The sequence below is a fragment of the Jaculus jaculus genome, chromosome 12, assembly GCF_020740685.1.
Source record: "Jaculus jaculus isolate mJacJac1 chromosome 12, mJacJac1.mat.Y.cur, whole genome shotgun sequence".
In the NCBI taxonomy this organism is placed as follows: Eukaryota; Metazoa; Chordata; class Mammalia; order Rodentia; family Dipodidae; genus Jaculus; species Jaculus jaculus.
In genome coordinates this window covers 29,792,347-29,810,531 of record NC_059113.1, presented here as the reverse complement: position 1 = coordinate 29,810,531, position 18,185 = coordinate 29,792,347, and the positions used below count along the sequence as shown (strand labels likewise).

The 18,185-nt window shown below is 44.7% G+C and overlaps 2 protein-coding genes across 2 annotated transcripts in view; one reads left to right on the top strand and one right to left on the bottom strand.

Annotated features, from left to right (window-relative positions):
- Positions 1 to 1,090: 1,090 nt before the first annotated feature.
- Positions 1,091 to 5,865, top strand: Dkk4 (dickkopf WNT signaling pathway inhibitor 4). Its single transcript, XM_004669021.2, has 4 exons — positions 1,091 to 1,201; positions 3,825 to 3,975; positions 4,321 to 4,476; positions 5,615 to 5,865. The coding sequence occupies exons 1-4, from the start codon at positions 1,091 to 1,093 to the stop codon at positions 5,863 to 5,865; spliced, it is 669 nt and encodes a 222-aa protein (XP_004669078.2).
- A 1,965-nt stretch (positions 5,866 to 7,830) lies between these two features.
- Positions 7,831 to 18,185, bottom strand: part of Polb (DNA polymerase beta) — a 34,496-nt gene continuing 24,141 nt past the window's right edge. The window contains exons 12-14 of the mRNA XM_045131133.1: positions 13,443 to 13,507; positions 9,705 to 9,844; positions 7,831 to 8,073 (exon numbers count right to left, since the gene is read on the bottom strand). Of these exons, the coding sequence (XP_044987068.1) occupies positions 7,979 to 8,073; positions 9,705 to 9,844; positions 13,443 to 13,507 (300 nt within the window). The 3' untranslated portion in view covers positions 7,831 to 7,978. The remainder of the gene's footprint in view (positions 8,074 to 9,704; positions 9,845 to 13,442; positions 13,508 to 18,185) is intronic.

The window sequence follows — 18,185 nt, the reverse complement described above, 5'->3', positions numbered from 1 at the left end:
AGATCCCATGCGGAGAAGGAAAACAATGAAGAGGGCTGAGAGGATTTTTGTTTTAAAGGAAAACAATGAAGAGGGCTGAGAGGATTTTTTCTTTTTAAACCCAGACCTAGTTTGTTCTCCCCTTAAAGAACTCAAGACAACAAGAAATTTGTGCCTAAATAGACAAACCTGACCTTGAACTCCCAATTCTCCCACCTCCACCACCCAAGTGCTGGGATTACAGGTGTCAATTTATGCTTTTATACAACAGTTTAAAAATTAATGAAAACATTTTAAAATAAAACATTTTACATACCCTATTATTTTCCTAATTAACTAACCCTAACTTCAAACAGTGCAGTTTTCAATGTAAGAAGAGTAATTTCCCAGTTGACACTTACGTGGACAGATGCTGTTATATTCATAATTCTAAAGCTATTGGGACTTTTGAGTCTGGATGCCAGCGCTAATTGGAAGGCACCTTTTCACTCTTTTCTGCCTGTCTTCACCATCTGAAGCACTTTAAACTTCTGAGTAGTTTTGGTAACTCATTAGTTTTTGGCATATCCTACAACGTATTGGCCAATATGATTCATTCTTTCTTTGAGTACAATTAGCTGTGAAAACAGATCTTGGCTCTCCCCTCACCCCCACCCCCGAGGATTATTGAAGGTCGGAAATGCAGGTGATTATTGGAGCTGCCTTTGATACAGACATCCTGCTCGCCTGGAGCCCTTTGAACTGACTTTGATATGTGATAATTAGGAGGGATTCCCCTCGCTGGAGCAGCCGCTGTGGCCTTGCCTCTGGTCTCCTTCCATGGAGTCCTTGTTTTGAACCATTGATCAAAGATGTGATGGGATTTGTTGAAGCCTGTGTAGGATAAAGAAGGAGGAAACACGGAGGAAGAGAGAGAGAAAGACACGAGGGGCCACATCTGGCTATAAATACGTCCCAGAGGTGCGCGCCAACCTCACGGGTTCCATTTCATGCACCCTATCTAGACAGGCTCGCTAGCTTGTGACAGCTGGGCCAGGCAGGTTTGGAGCAGTCCAGCCTCGGGGGACCCACAGAGTGCTGGGGACCTCAAGAAAACCAGGGGGATTGAAGGATGGTGCTGGTGGTCTTGCTGGGACTCAGCTGGTTTTGTTCGCCTCTGGGGGCTCTAGTTCTGGACTTCAACAACATCAAGAGCTCTGCGGATGTGCACGGGGGCCGGAAGGTAAGTGCAGCTGGGGTGCAGGGACCTGTGGTGAGGACCAGAGGCAGCAACAGGGCGGTTGGGTTGAAGCACGAAATTCCTCATTTCAGAGCGAGTTGAATAGAGGTAGGAATTGAAAAGGCGCCTTTAGAGAAATCAAGTTCCCTCCTCGTTAGCATATTAAAAGAGCAGTGGGAGTCAGATGTGGGGGCACAGCACCTGTAATCCCAACACTTGGGAGAAATTCAAGGCCTGTTGAAGGTAATTATATAGCAAGTTGGAAAGTTGGAGATCTGTCTGGGCTGCAAATGAGACCTCAGCTGAAAAAAAAAAAAAAAAAAGTAAAGTGACGTTTCAGTGGGTTCTGCTGCCTACATGTCAGAGGGCACTAACATCAAAAGTGCCACCACGTGCCACATCTTTACACACAACGTCTCCTTTCATCCTCCTCACAACCTGAGATGGGCATCAGATTTTCTAATGCTGATGAGGAAAAGCAGACTCAAGGACACTGAGGAAGTCATACCAAGGCCACACAACCAGTAAATACAGCAGTTAGAATTTCAACACAGAAGGCTGGAGAGATGGCTTAGCAGTAAAGGCGCTTGCCTGGTAAGCCTAAGGACCCAGGTAGATTCCCCAGTACCCAGGTTCACAAGGTGGTGCATGCATCTGGAGTTTGTTTGCAAGCTAGAGGCCCTGGTGAGCCCCTTATCTTTCTCTCTCTCTCAAATAAATAAAAGATAAGGCAGACATATTAAGTCACCATGTTGGCACTTTATGAGTGAAAAAAAATAATTTCAACACAGAAATAATTTGCAGTATTGTTACCATCCACTTCAGAGAATTGTTTTGGATGTCATTATGCATGTGTGTGTCTAGTATGTGCTATGTTATACTACATTCTATATAATAGTATATATTCTTTTTGTAAAAATATTTATTTGCAAGGAGAATGAGAGAGAGAGAGAGAGAGAGAGAGAGAGAGGATGGGCACATCAGGATGTCCTGTCACTGTTAGCAAACTCCAGACACATGCACCACTTTGTGCATCTGTCTTTATGTGAGTACTGGGGACTTGAACCCAGGCCTTCAGGCTTTGCAAGCAAATGCCTTTAATCACTAAGCTGCCTCCTCAGTTCCATATGTAGCACATATTCTCTGTACAAGTCACGTGAGAAGGACTGGACACAGTGACTAATGGGACTCACTAGGGTAAAATCAAATGGAATGCCACACACATCAGCACTGTACTTCAACAGCACGGCTTCTCGACAAAGGAGTACTGGAAATCTGTTATTTGTGTGACATACAGGGAAGTATTTTTCTTCCACATTTTGCAAAAAAGCATGACAAGATAAAAAACACAACTCTCTCCCCAAAGGGAGTAAGAGATAGTTTATTCTGAAGCCAAATATGAGTGAGCATGGACCAGGAACACAGATTCAGCTTACACCAAAATCCATGTTCCAGCATGGTGATGGTTTCATTAAGTTTTATTATTTAATTAATTTATTTGACAGAGGAAGAGAGAGAGAATGGGCACTCCAGGGCCTCAGCCACTGCGAACCAACTCCAGACACTTGCACCTCTTTGTGCATCTGGCTAACGTGGGTCCTGGGGAGCCAAACCTGGGTCCTTTGGCTTTGCAGGCAAACGCCTTAATCGCTAAGCCAACCCTCCAGCCCTCATTAAGTTTTTTATTTATTTATTTATTTATTTATTTGAGAGCGACAGACACAGAGAGAAAGACAGATAGAGGGAGAGAGAGAGAATGGGCGCGCCAGGGCTTCCAGCCTCTGCAAACGAACTCCAGACGCGTGCACCCCCTTGTGCATCTGGCTAACGTGGGACCTGGGGAACCGAGCCTCGAACCGGGGTCCTTAGGCTTCACAGGCAAGCGCTTAACCACTAAGCCATCTCTCCAGCCCCCTCATTAAGTTTTTATAGTAACTGAACAAAGTCATACAACACGTTTCAGATCCATGGAAATGTCAGGTAGGTAGATTAGTGAGGAAATTTCTTCTGCCCGCCTCAGAAGCTATCTGAGGATATTCTCAGCTTCTGGGTTGTTGGCAGCTAGAGGTCTGTTCATACATTCCAAAGGATTTACCTGAGTGACAGGATGCTAGGCAGACCCTGAGGGCAATAATAGCCACTTATTAAGCAGCTAAGATAGATAAATTGGCTCTGGACCTGCAACCTTCCAACTCCCAACAGTTACTAAAAACCTCAGTGGCCTTGAATGCTTCACCCAGGCACAACCTCTTTCAAGAAACTTTACCTCAGCCATAAGAATATTAGATTCTGAGTTTTAGGAAGTGAACCGGGGTTGGGGCATGGCTCAGTGGTTAGATAAAATTGCTTAGTACACCAAGGCCCTAGATTCCATTCCCAGAACCACAGATGTAAATAAAAAAGAAAGACAAGTTTTCAAACGCAATCTCTGTAATGCCAAGAGTTCCGCCCCCACCACCGCACAGGTGGTTTGAGCCCCCCCTTTATGGGAGCAAACCAATTACGTAGGAACTTAAAGATGGCACCCAAGGTTTGTCACCAAGCCCCCCCCCCCGCCCCACTTTAGATAGAGTCACTTTACATCTTGTTGGATGCCCCAGTCCTGTGAGAAGTTTTCCCTTCACAGGGCCCACAGTGCATGTCTGACGACGACTGCAGTGCCAGGAAATTCTGCTTCATGGCTCACGACGAGGAGCCCTTCTGTGCCATGTGCCGCAGGGTGCGCCGGAGGTGCCAGCGGAGTGCCATGTGCTGCCCGGGAACACTCTGCGTGAACGGTGAGCCACCCACCCAAGTGCCCAGCTCGGCTTGGCTCCAAGCAACAGAGGCTGAAACGGGAAGCCAGAGGGGAGATGCTCTAGGAGGTTTCTGGGGCCAGCGAGGCTGCCTTTCCTTCACTGGACTCAAATTGGAATGGTTCTAATACTTTCATTCTCACTTGGATTGTATTACTGGATTCTTTGCCATATATAGTGTATAGATATTCAGTGCATATGCCAGAAACCTAGAGAGATACATAAACGGAAGGCAGAAGCGCTGCCATTTAGCACTGTGGTTACTGTGTGCCTGGATGTCCACTGCTTGGTGTTGGTGACTCTTCACTAAAGCTGGTTGTCCCTCAGACGTCTGCACTGCAGTGGAAGAGGCAACCCCGGCACTGGAAAGAAAGGCTGAGGAGCAAGGTGGGGTGGACGCAAAAGGAACCAGAGAGCGCCCAGTTTTTGAGGAGAGCAAACCCAAGCGGAAGCCCAGCGTGAAGAAATCACAGGGTGGCAAGGGTAAGAGCGGCGCCCTGAGCACATTTAAGGAAACCTTTTTCCCTCCCAACCCAGGAAGGCTAAGTCTTCCTCAGAACCAGGGGGCAAGTCTGTCCTTGCGCCCTTGGAGGAGCTTAAGGCAGTCTGCTGCGCCCAGGACTGGGCAAGAGCTGTGCCTGGTTAGCAAGAAGACCTTTCATTGTTCAATTCCAAACACAGAGCTTTCTACTATGCTGTAATGAGGCATTCTTCTTTCATAGAGCCTCGGGGCACAAAGAGAGGAAGGAGATCCCATGGTAATGCCATCCCTCCCCCCACTTTCCCCTTTGAAAGTCCTCTGTCCACCATATCCCCTCCACATCTCAATCAGACTCTCTTTTATTTTGATGCCTTGATCTTTTCCTCCTGTTATGATGGTCTTGTATAGGTAGTGTCAGGCACTGTAAGGTCATGAATATCCAGTCTATTTTGTGTCTGGAGGGGCATGTTGTAAGGAGTCCTACCCTTCCTTTGGCTCTTACATTCTTTCCGCCACCTCTTCCGCAATGGACTCTGAGCCTTGGAAGGTGTGATTGAGATATTGCAGTGCTGAGCACTCCTCTGTCACTTCTTCCCAGCACCATGATGCCTTCTGAGTCATCCTAAGGTCACTGCCATCTGAAAAGAGAAGATTCTCTAACCAAAAGTGAGAGTAGCATTAATATAATGGTATGAACATTAATAGAAGTACTTACTGGGCAGTTTGGTAAGCATAGTATATACATTTAGCCAGACAGCAGCAGACGTTACACCCCTAGGGCTCATGACTACCCCTGTTGTAGGTTTTCAATATCAGGGATGCATTCCCTCCTATGGAGCAGGCCTCCAGTCCAATTAGAGGGCAGTTGGTTTTCACCATGACAGACATGCCACTATTGCACCCTTTGACTCATTTGGCCTGTTTGGCCAAACACAAGGCTTGCAGTGTCCACTGTGGACTTTCTTCACTGTCAACCTCATTCTTGTTGCAGCACAAGACCTTGCTCTGTGGGCCCCTGCTGATTTTTAGTTCGTGTCATTCATCCCTAGATTCCTGACCTCATCCCATAGCAACCCACCAATCATGAGTAACTCTGCTCATCTGAAACTAAAAACTAAAGCTATGTTCATCCTGTTACAGGACAAGAGGGAGAAAGCTGTCTTAGAACCTTGGACTGTGGCCCTGGACTTTGCTGTGCTCGTCATTTTTGGACAAAAATTTGCAAACCAGTCCTATTAGAGGGACAGGTCTGCTCTAGGAAAGGACATAAAGAGATTGCTCAAGCCCCAGAAATCTTCCAGCGCTGTGACTGTGGTCCTGGACTATCATGTCGAAGTGAACTGACTGGCAACCGACAACATGGACGGCTAAGGGTATGCCAAAAGGTGTGAACAGCTATAAGCACTCAACGCAGGACTCCACTGTACCCAAACAAAACCTCGGGCACTAATTTGAAAGTACTTCTTTTTATTTTTTTCTTTTCATTCTCTGAGACAAGATCTCACTATGCATTCCAGACTGGCTGCAAACTCATATTGGGATTCTATCCGCAAAGCACCATATTCAGCATATAAAATCTCTTAAAAGCAAAGGTTCTAGCCACAGAAAGATACTGCAAGATATATGAGATGCCGCCTCATGACAAATGGAAACTGGCTCTGGGTTTCTGTCTGTTGATCCAGAAAAACAGATATGACTCTACTACAAAACAATTCTGACAGTGACTCATCAGTTTAAATAAAGCTTTTTTTTTCCTTTTTGAGGTAGAGTTTTACTCTAGCTCAGGCTGACCTGGAATTCACTATGTAGTCTCAGTGTGGCCTCGAACTCCTACCTCTGCCTCCCGAGTGCTGGGATTAAAGGCGTGTGCCACCACGCCTGGCTTAAATAAACCTTTTTTAAAAATTGAAATTGTTGGGCTGGGGAGCTGGCTCAAGTGCTAAAGGCACTTGGCTTACAAAGTCTGCCAGCCTCAGCTCAATTCTTCAGCCCCTACACGAAACCAGATCCAAAGTGGTACACACATTTGGTGTTGGTTTGTGGCAGTGAGAGTATGGTGTGTGTGATATATATATACATGTATATGTATGTACACACACATGTATATGTAATATACACACATATGTGTATATGGATATATAATATACACACAGGTGCAAATAAATAAAACATGAAATTTCTAAAAAATGAAATTGTATGTAATTGGGTATTCAATATGATATTTGGATTTACAATGAACTGGCTACCAGTCAAGCTAATGCATGTGTCCACCCCTATAAACCTGAGGGTCATTTTTGGTGAAGACCTGCCTGAAAACATCGTGAGAAAAGTAATGGAAGCTAAAAGTGAATTCTTTTATCTTGCCACAGAAAATTAACATAGCAAATACTACATTTTCCCTTAAAAGGTTTTATTTCCCTTCATTTCTTGGAAAAGAACTAACATTTCACTATAATTGCTTTACTAAAAACTGTAATTCAGGAGTAATAATATATTTCAATAGTCCTTTCTAGTTACAAAGTATTTTCACACATTTTTGTTTTCAATAATTTTACTTTCTGTTTGACAACTTTTTTTACTTTTTTATTTATGTCATTTTTATACTTGAAAGCCAGGGTTATCAAGGAGTGGTTTTTGGTTTGTTTCCTGAGACAGGGTCTCATGCAGCACAGGCAGCCTCGCTGTGTATCTGAGGATGACTTTGAACCGCTGACCCTCTTGCTACTGCCTTTTGAATGCTGGAACTCCAGGCAAGTTCCACCATGCCTGGTTCTGTGGGGAGCTGGAGATCACACTCGGCCTCATGTATGGCAGTTCATCACTCTGCTGGCTGAGCTATCTTCCCAGCCCAAGGGCATGCTTTAATTTATACATTTTGACCACTTATACATAAAAAGTACCTTGGAAGAGAACAAAATTTATATTTGTGTGTTTGTAATTTAAGAAACCATACTTTGTTCATATTAGAAGTGCTTAGGAAGGCTCATCTAATGGTTTTCAACCAAATGTTACAATTTTACTTAGGAAATAAAGCACACACCTATTCTTTTATTTGTTAGTATACATTACAAATAAAATATGGGCCAAAGAGAACTGAATTTATGAAGGTCCTTGGTTTCTAAAAACTACTGAGCCATCTTCCAGAGGTAGCCTCTGGGAGTGTCCTAACTGATGAACTGTAAACAGTCAGCGGGACAGGTAGAGGAGCAATGTGGTTTATAACGTAAGGCAGAAATAATAATTCCCATAAAGATTTGCTGTTACTTACTCATTTCTCTCTACTAAGCCCACAGTAAACTGTGATTATGAATATACTACTACATTAAAACACATCTGCTAAGAAAGTAAGCACATAATTCAGCAATAGTGCAAGAGGTTTTATTGACTACAGTGCCCAGGAAGAATGGAAGAAGCAGTCACTTAAAAATACCAAAGACCCTTACAGAGCAAAGGTTGAGAAATAAATTAAGACTTCTAGGGGCTGTGCCTGGGAAAAGCACGGCCTTATTCACTTCGATCCTTGGGTTCCCGGTATTTCCACTGGATGTAATCAAAAATGTCTTTCTCGCTGTCCACTGGAAGGGGCTCTCCCGCAACTCCTGAAGTGTAGAGAAAAAAACGTGTCGTCAGAGTCAGTTTGGGGATTTCATTATAGAGTTCAGGACTGAGAGCTGTGTGGAACTTGCTGTCAGAAAAACAAGAAAATGGTACCCTGGTCAGGATGTGTCAGTGGTAGGCAGAGGCTGGCTTAGCATGTGTAAGGCCCTGGGTCCATTCCCAGCAAAGAGAAACAGAAAATAGTAACTGAGCCACTGAAAGAAAAGATGTGAACCGCTTCCGCCTTCCCACATGAGCCTGTCTGAGTTTTGTTACATGTTATCAGTGCTACCAAAGGAGCCTGGGCATCCCAACAGTGGCCAGGGAAGTCACCTCAGTTTATGATTTTCCTTTCTGCTGGATCTCTATTGTAGCCACCATATATAAGTTATTCTACTTAATTTCTTTACAACTCAAAATGTGGTTCTTGAAAGAGTAGCATTTTGTATTACCTGGGAACCTTCTAGAATACAGACTCTTGAGCCAGGTGTGATGGCCGGCCTAAGCTACACAGAGTTCCAGACCCTGTGTCTAAAACGACATTAAACTAATAAAACAAAACAGACTCCTTGAGTCCCACTCCAAGCTCACAGAATCAGAAGCCATGCAGAACGAGGAACTGAGTGATCTGTACACATGTCGGGATATGAGAAATACTGCCTAGTCTGTCCAGGACCGAGTCCTGCTTTATGCTTTCAGGACAAAATGGTAAAGCTTCCTTCTCCCCATAGAGACTAGTACACATAGAGCTTGAGAACTGTTCACCAAGATCCATACAGATCAAGCAAACCTGATTCTTAAACTTTAAAACATGAGACCCAAATAATTAGCCAGCTTCTGATTAGTTCCTTTTGGAGGAGGAGGGGGCTGGGGATGCACTTGGGACCTTGTACACGCTAAGAACAGGCTCTATCACTGAGCTACGGCCCAGCTAGCAGTTTTTCGTGGCATTAAGATGATCCTGGAGTTCTTCAGAAGTCTCAGAGACACATAAAAACAAACTGATCAAACTGTTTAGACCAACAATGTTTCATAAATGAGCATCAAATGTAGGTAGTATTTAATTTAAAAAAATTTGTTTTGAGGCAGGGTCTCATATAGCTAGCTTTGAACTCACTATGTAGCTGAGGATGACTCTGGACTCCTAACTTCCTACCTCCCAAATACGGGATCGTTAACATGTGTCACCATGCCTAACTGGCAAAGGATTTTTGTCCCCTTTCTGGGAGAATCAAACTTAGGTCTTCATATATGCAAGGCAAGCACTCTATCAACCTCAGTGATAATCCATTCTAATACTGCTGAAAATAACTTTTGCTTTTTCAGCCATTAGTTGAAGTCTGTGAAGTGCCTTTAACTTCTAGGGGCCTAACAATATGAGGAAACAACAAAGAACTGGTTGACTGGCACAGTTACTAGAAGCCTTCGACTTCAAGAAACTAAGTGTACTAGCCTAAAATCTCTACATATTTTAATAGGTCTCAGGGAGCCAGCCTGGCCTGGAATTCATTCTGCAGCTCTGCAGCCAAGGCTGGCTTTCACTCCTAATCGTGCCTCTACCTTCCAAGCGTTGGGATTTCAGGCATGAGGCACCAGGTCCAGGTTTATCTCTAAAGCAGTTGCAAATACTTACCAGTGACCCCCAGGGGGCGGATGGTGTACTCATTGATTGTGAAGCCCTTCTCTAGGGCATGAGCTCTCATGTTCTTATTAAAAATGTCACTCCCAGTGAAGTACAGAACACCACAGTAATACTGATCTTTAGGAATCAACCTTTGAAAGAAAAGTATTTTTTAACATTTCAAATTTAGTAAATATAAGATTTCTAAAATCATTAATGAACAAAATCCTTAAATCAGTCTATGTGTCCTATGGACCTAAAAGGAGGCTATCATTAGGTTGACCGCTCTTTTTTTTTTTCTTTCCAAGGTAGGGTTTCACTCTAGCCCAGGCTGACCTGGAATTCACTATGTGATCTCAGTGTGGCCTCAAACTCACGGCAATCCTACCTCTGTCTCCCAAGTGCTGAGATTAAAGGCGTGTACCACCACACCTGACTAGGTTGACTGCTGTTATGTCCAGCCTTGCGACTGATTACAACTCTAGCAGGCGCTCAGAAGCTGTTGCTCAGTTTTTGCACTGGCTCTTAACTTGCCCCATGAGGTAGAGGGACACCTCTGCCTTCATTTTTTTGTTTGCTTTTATTCTGGCTGGAAGGAGGAGACAGGTCATTGTCCTTAAACTTTTCTCTTAAACTACCTAGGGTTGGTGTGGTGCTTTGATTCAGGTGTCCCCCATAAACAGGTATTCTGAATGCTAGGTTCCCATGGAGACTTGTGGATTATGCCTCCTGGAGGCAGTGTGTTGTTGGGGGAGGGCTTATGGGTATTAAGCCAGTGTCCCCTTGCCAGTGTTTGGCACACTCTCCTGTTGCTATTGTCCAACTGATGTTGGCCAGGGGTTGATGTCCACCCTCTGCTCATGCCATCGTTTTCCCTGCCATCATGGAGCTTCCCCTAGAGCCTGTTAGCCAAAATAAATATCTTTTTTTTTCCCCATAAGCTGCTCTTGGTTGGGTGATTTCTACCAGCAATGTAAACCTAACTGCAACAGTAAAGTGGTAACAGAAGTGGGGTTGCTGCTAGATACCTGATGGCGTGGCTTTAGTGTTTTGGAGCTGATTTTCAAGAGGAATGTGGAAAGATTTGAAACCTTGGTCTAAGAGATGCCTTGTAGTGTTATAAGCACAGCTTGATAGACTTTCTGGTCAGAATTGAAAGACCTGAATGGACTGTGAGGTTTGGCTTATGAGGGTGAGAAAGAGCTTTGTTTGACCTGGGCTAGAAGCAGTTTGAGAGGCTTGCTGTTATGCCTGTGTCCTAAGAAGCTGTGCAGGGTTGCATTGCATGGAAATGGACTGGTGTGAACAGAGGGATGTGGCGCAGAAAACATTGAAATCTTTGGGCCTAAACTGCTTTGTGTTCACCTGCAAATTGTTTGAGAGATTACAACCACTGATATTGGGCCAGCTGACCTGTACTGGGGCAACAGGCAGAATGTAGACTCTTTTGAAGGGGCCTGAGTGCTCAAGGAGTGTCCTGTTCTTCAAAGTGTGCTTTATTCACCCCTGGATTATCAAATTGGCACCCTACCTGGTATTGTGGAGAAAGAGAGGGTCATTGAGTTTGCAACATGGTCTTGTGTTTTGCAAATGGCCATGGGCAGTGTGAAGCAGGTTTGCTGGTTGCCTGGTTGGAGACCCAGTGGAGAGGCTGGGACCACAAGATGGCTGCTAAGGAGCTACTGACCCCAGTGAAGTTTTCCAGAACTGTAAGTAGCCTAGCTGGAGGGGCAGAATTGGAATGCCTTGCTAGTTAGAATTATCAGACTTGGAGCCTTGTTACTGGCTAGAGTTGCTGGACTTGGAGCTACAGAGTTGGTGTTTGCCCTGTTTAAATCATGTATTGCTTGAGTATGTCTTTGCTATGCCCAGTGCCATTTTTTACAGTGTGAATGTTTATTCTGTCATTATGGTTTTTTTGAGGTTATTTTTTGGTATTATGGGTCAGTTAAAAGACCTTGGATTATGGGAATGTCATTGGAATTGATAAAAACTACAGGGACTTTTAAGGTTAGATGAATGCATTGTATTTTACATCATGTATGGTTATCAGTTTATGGGGGCCAGGGGTGGAATGTGGAGGTTTCATTCAGGTGTCCCCCATAAACTTAGGTATTCTGAATGCTAGGTTCCCAGCTGATGGAAATTTGGGAATTAATGCCTCCTGAAGGGAGTGTGTTGTTGGGGGCTGGCTTATGGGTGTTATAGCCAGTTTCCCCTTACCAGTGTTTGGCGCACACTCTCCTGTTGCTATTGTCCACCTAATGTTGGTCAGGGGGTGATGTCCATCCTTTGCTCATGCCATTGTTTTCCCTGCCATCATGGAGCTTCCCCCTCCAGCATGTGAGCCAAAATAAACCTCTTTATTTTCCCCATAAGCTGCTCTTGGTTGGGTGATTTCTACCAGCAACGTGAACCTGCCCGCAACAGTTGGTTATCCTTCTAAAGGTATCCATGTGGGCAAGGCTGCACTGCAGCAGCAATGGTGGCCTGGTGAGAACTACCTAGACCAGTTTGCACAACCAGAGCTGAGACTCCGGTAGCCCCAGAAGTGCACCTTTTCCAAGACTGCTTAATTATGTGTGTCTCTCACCCCCAAGCCTAATTCTTCTAGTTAAACCGAAAGTTCATGTCAATCTCAAAGAGACTTGGTGGGGGAGGGGGGGCGGGCGAAAGGAAGGCTGGAAGCCTTTATCTGTTCCTGTTCCCTAAGAGGCCACTGTGAAGACATCCCCTCTCTACCTGTCTCCATTGTTTGTCTTTATTTGGCACACCAGGAAGGGGGGCTGAGCCTAGCCTGTTGGGGCTGCCAGAGCCCAGGATTTTCCTCTAGAACTTACAGTTACACAATGGTCTTAGTAAGCTTTGCTATACCAGCATGTGCAGAAATAATATATAGTTATTGTTGGTAGTGGATTTTTTTTCGAGGTAGCATCTCACTCTAACCCAGGCTAACCTGGAACACACTCTGTAGCTCAGGCTGGCCTCAAACTCATGGTGAGCCTCCTACCTCAGCCTCCAGAGTACTGACTAAAAGCGTGTGCCACCACACAAGGCTCAAGTGCACATACATAAAACGCAGTTCTAAGGCTGCAGAGATGGCTTAGCAGTTAATGCACTTGTCTGCAAAGCCAAAGGAGCCTGGTTCGGTTCCCCAGGACCCACGTTAGCCAGATGCACAAGGGGGCACATACATCTGGAGTTTGTTTGCAGTAACTGGAGGCCCTGGCACGTCCATTCTCTCTCTCTCTCCCTCCCTCCGTCAAATAAATAAATAAAAATAAAATATTTTGAAAAAGCAGTTCCACTATCACAAGTGACTTTTCCCACTCAGGGAACTACTTTTCAGCTGTGGCAGGCACCATGGTGAGGGGCAGATCTAGAAAAATTAAAGTCTGCCAGGCATGATGGCACATGCCTTTAATCCCAGCACTTGGGAGGCAGAGGAAGGAGGATTGCTGTGAGTTTGAGGCCACCCTGAGACTCCATAGTGAATTCCAGGTCAGCCTGGGCTAGAATGAGACCCTACCTCAAAATAACCAAAAAAAAAAAAAAAAAGAAGAAAAATTAAAGTCTGTAGACAGTATCATTCTTTATGCAGGCCATGCTGAACACTGTATTTGAAGAACATGTCATCCTTCAGAAAAAGAGCAAATTCTACATACGTATGTTATGTCAGTTACATTGGGAGAGGAGAAAGAGCTCCAATAAGCAAAAACTGATAGATTAGCAACAAAATTTGAGTCCTACCTGATATCAATTCTTCTGTGTGGATACTCCTTTTCATCACTTTTACTGGGAAGCTGGCAAACACCCTAATGAAGATATTTTAAAGAATCTCTAAAGATAGTTTAAACAAAAGGCTTAATTTTCATCAAATGTTAAATGTGATCTATTTTTGCTTTTATTGGCAACAATTCTAGAGTTCTGGGCCCCTTCGGCTCAGTTGCATCTCTACGCTCTATGCAGGGACCAGGCTGTGCCCTATGCTAAGCTTGTGAAACAGTAGCTGTCAAGGCTATGCCTTGGCCTGGGTGGCTCTGTCGGCAGGGCGAATGCACAGGCAGGATGACTCAGCATCTTGTCTGTGCAGAGACACCTCCACCTGCTCAGCACCACTCATGAGACACAGACCGACAAACAGTCCTAAAGGTAAAAAGGTATCACTTACACATATACCAAAGACGACTTGGAACACATGAGTGCACAGGCAGAGCAAAACTAACTCAGAAAAGCCACATCTGAGAACTTAGCAAGCATTCCAGATCAAAGAAAGGTACACACCCCCCACCTGGACCCCTTAAGAAAGGACACCCGACAATACAATGACAACAATTTCACTGGCTTATCATCTGGCCACCGGTGTGCACATCAAAGGATCCGCAGAGAGCTCCTGACTGTTCCCATGCTGGCTGCAGCGCCCGGGACTGCTGCTCATCTGCCTGTCTATCCAGACCTGCTCCTGAGCCTATCTTGATGGTTCTGTGCTTCTAGACAGTAAAACCTGGTGGCTCGGCTCTGTATGCCTGTACCAAGTCTCAAATGGCTTTGTTAATATTTTAACTAATCACCTAGGAAGTTGGCACAGCTTGGTAAATTGTAATGTGTGTGTAAATTAAATTTACTGTTAGTCGATGAATTCAGACATTCTGGAAAGACAAACATGCTTGTGTATGTTTCTAATAGAGTGAGTCCATGACACTATATCCACCTCCACCTTCTCTTAACACTTTACAATAACTGAAAAGCTTTGTGAATGGCAAACAAGGATTTACTTGTATGAATTTGGCTTTTATGTGGTTCTTTTTTTTTTAATTTTATTTATTTATTCATTTGAGAGCGACAGACACAGAGAGAAAGACAGATAGAGGGAGAGAGAGAGAATGGGCGCGCCAGGGCTTCCAGCCTCTGCAAACAAACTCCAGACGCGTGTGCCCCCTTGTGCATCCAGCTAACGTGGGACCTGGGGAACTGAGCCTCGAACCGGGGTCCTTAGGCTTCACAGGCAAGTGCTTAACCGCTAAGCCATCTCTCCAGCCCTTTTATGTGGTTCTAAACAAGAAACTGACTAAGTTTCAGGAAAAACAGGCCAAAACAAATAGGGAAAAGCAACCTTGAAGAAACAATGATTATGCACAAAGAAAACAAACAAGAAAGCTGCCAATAATATTCTCAGATCATAGGAGACATCTGATTCATACAGCTGGGGAGATGGCTCGGCAGTTGAAGGCAGTGGCTTGCAAAGCCTGTCAGCCTGGATTCGATTTCAAGGTAGCTGCATAAAGCCAGACGCAAAAAGTAGCATATGGGTCTTAAGTTCACCTGTGGTGGCAGGAGGCCCTGCGTACCCATTCTTTCCCTCTAAAGTAAATAATGAAAAATTTAATTAATTTATTGGGCAGGGGGAGGTAGGAACTGTAGATGCATGCACCACTTTGTGCATCTGGCTTTAGGTGGGTACTGAGGAACTGAAACTGGGCCATCAAGCTTTGCAAGCTAGTGCCTTTAACCACTGAGACATCTGTCCAGCCCAATTAAAAACATTTTTTTCCAGGCGTGGTGGTGCACGCCTTTAATCCCAGCCCTTGGGAGGCAGAGGTAGAAGGATCACCATGAGCTCAAGGCTACCCTGAGATTGCATAGTGAATTCCAGGTCAGCCTGAGCTAGACTAAAACCCTACCTTGAAAAAACAAAACAAAACAAAAACATTTTTTTTTTTGAGGTAGGGTCTCACTCTAGCTCAGGCTGACCTGGAATTCACTATGCAGCCTCAGGGTGGCCTCAAACTCACGGGGATCCTCTACCTCCCGAGTGCTGGGTTTAAAGGTGTGCGCCACCACACATGGCTAAAAGCATTTAAAAAAAAAAAACCATATTTGATTCATGAAATAGGGGCAGAATACTACAGAAAAATAAAATGAAACCTTAAGGTTTAAATATAATAATGGAGGGCTGAGGACAGGTCCATGGGTAAGAGTGCTTGCTATATGCAAGCATGAGAGCCTGCAAGGGTCTGATTTGCCCAGAGTTTAATTCCTTAGCACCCATGTAAACAACTAGGTGTGGCCATGCACTCCTGTAACCCCAGTGCTGTGGGGAGTGGAGACCACAGAACTGCTGGGGCTCAATGGTCAGCCAGTCTGACTGAAGAAACAGCAGCTCTGAGTTCAGTGAGATTCCATCTCAAGCAAACACATGTAAGTGATGGAGAAGGACACCTGACGGCATCTTCGGCACGGTGTGGGTGCGCATCTGCACACATAAGTACATCCACCACACAGTGCAAAAAATGGCATCAGGGGCTACAGATATGGCTTAGCGGTTAAGGTGCTTGCCTGCAAAGCCAAAAGACCTCAGTTTGATTCCCCAGGACCCACATAGGCCAGACACACAAGGGGGCACACATGCATCTGGAGTTCATTTGCAGTGGTTGGAAGCCCTGGCACGCCCATTCTCTCTCTCTCTCCCTCCCTCCCTTCCTCTCTCTCTCAAATAAAAAAAAAAATTTTAAAAATGGTTATCAGAAGAGTTAGAAGACATCTCAGAAACCATGAGACATAGACAAAATAAAAAGAAAATAAGAGGTCAGGGAGCTGGCTAAGGGTTAAAGGCACTTGCCTGTAAAGCCCATGTAAAGCCAGATGCATAAAGAGGCATGTGTATCTGGCACAAAGGTTTACAGTCTCTCACTGAAAGTCTTGTATCCATGTAATTTTCCTTTTTTCTTTTTTGAAATAGAAAGTCTCACTCTAGTCCAGGCTGATCTGGAACTCACTCTGCAGTTCTGGGCTATGTCAAACTCATAGTAATCCTTCTACCTCTGCCTCCTGAGTGCTTTCTCATGCAAATAGGTCTTTCTTTTCTGCCAACACCTGCACGTGTGTGCCTGGCATACAGCAGAGAGAATGGGAAAGCAAGGTGAGGTGAGACTCCTCATGCCTCAGCTTTAGGGTGTGACACATGTGGGTGGCCTTAGTCTTCCACGTGTCACGTGTACAATAGGGTTCTAATGGACTGACTCTCCAGCAGGCTCTGGACTAGTTCATTCACTTCCTAGGCAGAGGGCTTCTCCTGCTTGAGCAGACAAGAGATTAGCCCAAGTTCTTCATTTTCTTAACTCTTCTGACCACACGTGCTTGACTCTCCACCTTCCTTTCTCAGACGATACCAGCCCGGTGCTTGGCCTTTCCTTGTATTTGTGCCAGTAGCCACTGCAACTGAATGCCTGTCTGGCTTTATGCTGGCAGCTGGGGAATTGAATTATTTATTCTCCTATCAATAGCCCCCAAGCGCTGGCTTCATAGTATGGATCACTATGCTTATACTGAAACCTCAAATCTCAACCTGAACCCTGTAAGGTTCTGGCAGTTCCTCATGGTGAATGTTACCATGTCTGCCAAGTGTCCCCTCTATTAGCATTTCTGTCTGTCACGTCATGGAACATGGCTTTTTGCCTGTATGTTCTATGATATACCTGGATTCCTTTTCTTTCTTTGTGCTATAATAGATTACTATTCTTCAGTCAATTCTAATCTCACTCATTGAAAAATTCTGAGTCAGGTAATAGAAGCCATTTGCTAGTTTAGGAGAAAACTTACTGCGTTTCAGTCATTATGGATTTTTCTGTCTCTCCGTGTATGTACAGTATGTGTGGTGTATGATGTGATGTGTGGTATTTACACATGTGTGCAGATGTGTGAGCCCCATGTGTACATGTGTGGGGGACAGAGAACTTTGGGGATTGTTCTCTATTGTTTATCCACATATTTCCTGGAGATAATTTCTTTACTTCAACCCAGAGCTGTGGCCTTTTTGGTTAATGAGCCCTAGTGATCCTCTGGCTTCTGCCCCACCCCCAGCAGGACTGGTGTTACAGGCATGCATGGCCATGCCCAACTTTTCACATGGGTGCTGGGGAATGGGACTTTGTGGCCTCAGGCCCTCACTGTGGATTTCTTTTGTATGTGTGCACACATGGTGCATGCCAGGGTCTCTTGCTGCTTCAAACAAACATTAGGCACTTGTGTCTCTTTTTGTATCTGAGGGCATGGCAATTGAAACCAGTCCAGCAGGTTTTGCCAGTGCCTTTAACTGCTGAGCCATCTTCACAGTCCCCAATATGGATTTTTAAAAAAAATTTTTTGTTTATTTTTATTTATTTATTTGACAGCGACACAGAGAGAGAGGAAGAGGCAGAAAGAGAGAGAGAGAATGGGCACGCTGGGGCATCTAGCCTCTACAAACGAACTAAAGATGTGTGCGCCCTCTTGTGCATCTGGCTAACGTGGGTCCTGGGGAATCAAGCCTCGAACTGGGGTCCTTAGGCTTCACAGGCAAGCCCTTAACCGCTAACACATCTCTCCAGCCCCAATATGGATATTTTTAAAGAGAAAATTATACCTAATCAGTTATTTATCTGGACAGTACACATTACTCACAAATGGAGAATTTAAAAGAAAATTCTTCCAAAAATACCCTGAAAGTAGTTCCAG

Excerpts from the sequence above, each read along its gene's own strand:
- Dkk4 (XM_004669021.2), top strand. The coding sequence starts at position 1,091 with ATGGTGCTGGTGGTCTTGCTGGGACTCAGCTGGTTTTGTTCGCCTCTG. Across the intron at positions 1,202-3,824 it reads ATGTGCACGGGGGCCGGAAG|GGCCCACAGTGCATGTCTGA; the intron begins GTAAGTGCAGCT and ends TTCCCTTCACAG. Across the intron at positions 4,477-5,614 it reads GAAATCACAGGGTGGCAAGG|GACAAGAGGGAGAAAGCTGT; the intron begins GTAAGAGCGGCG and ends ATCCTGTTACAG.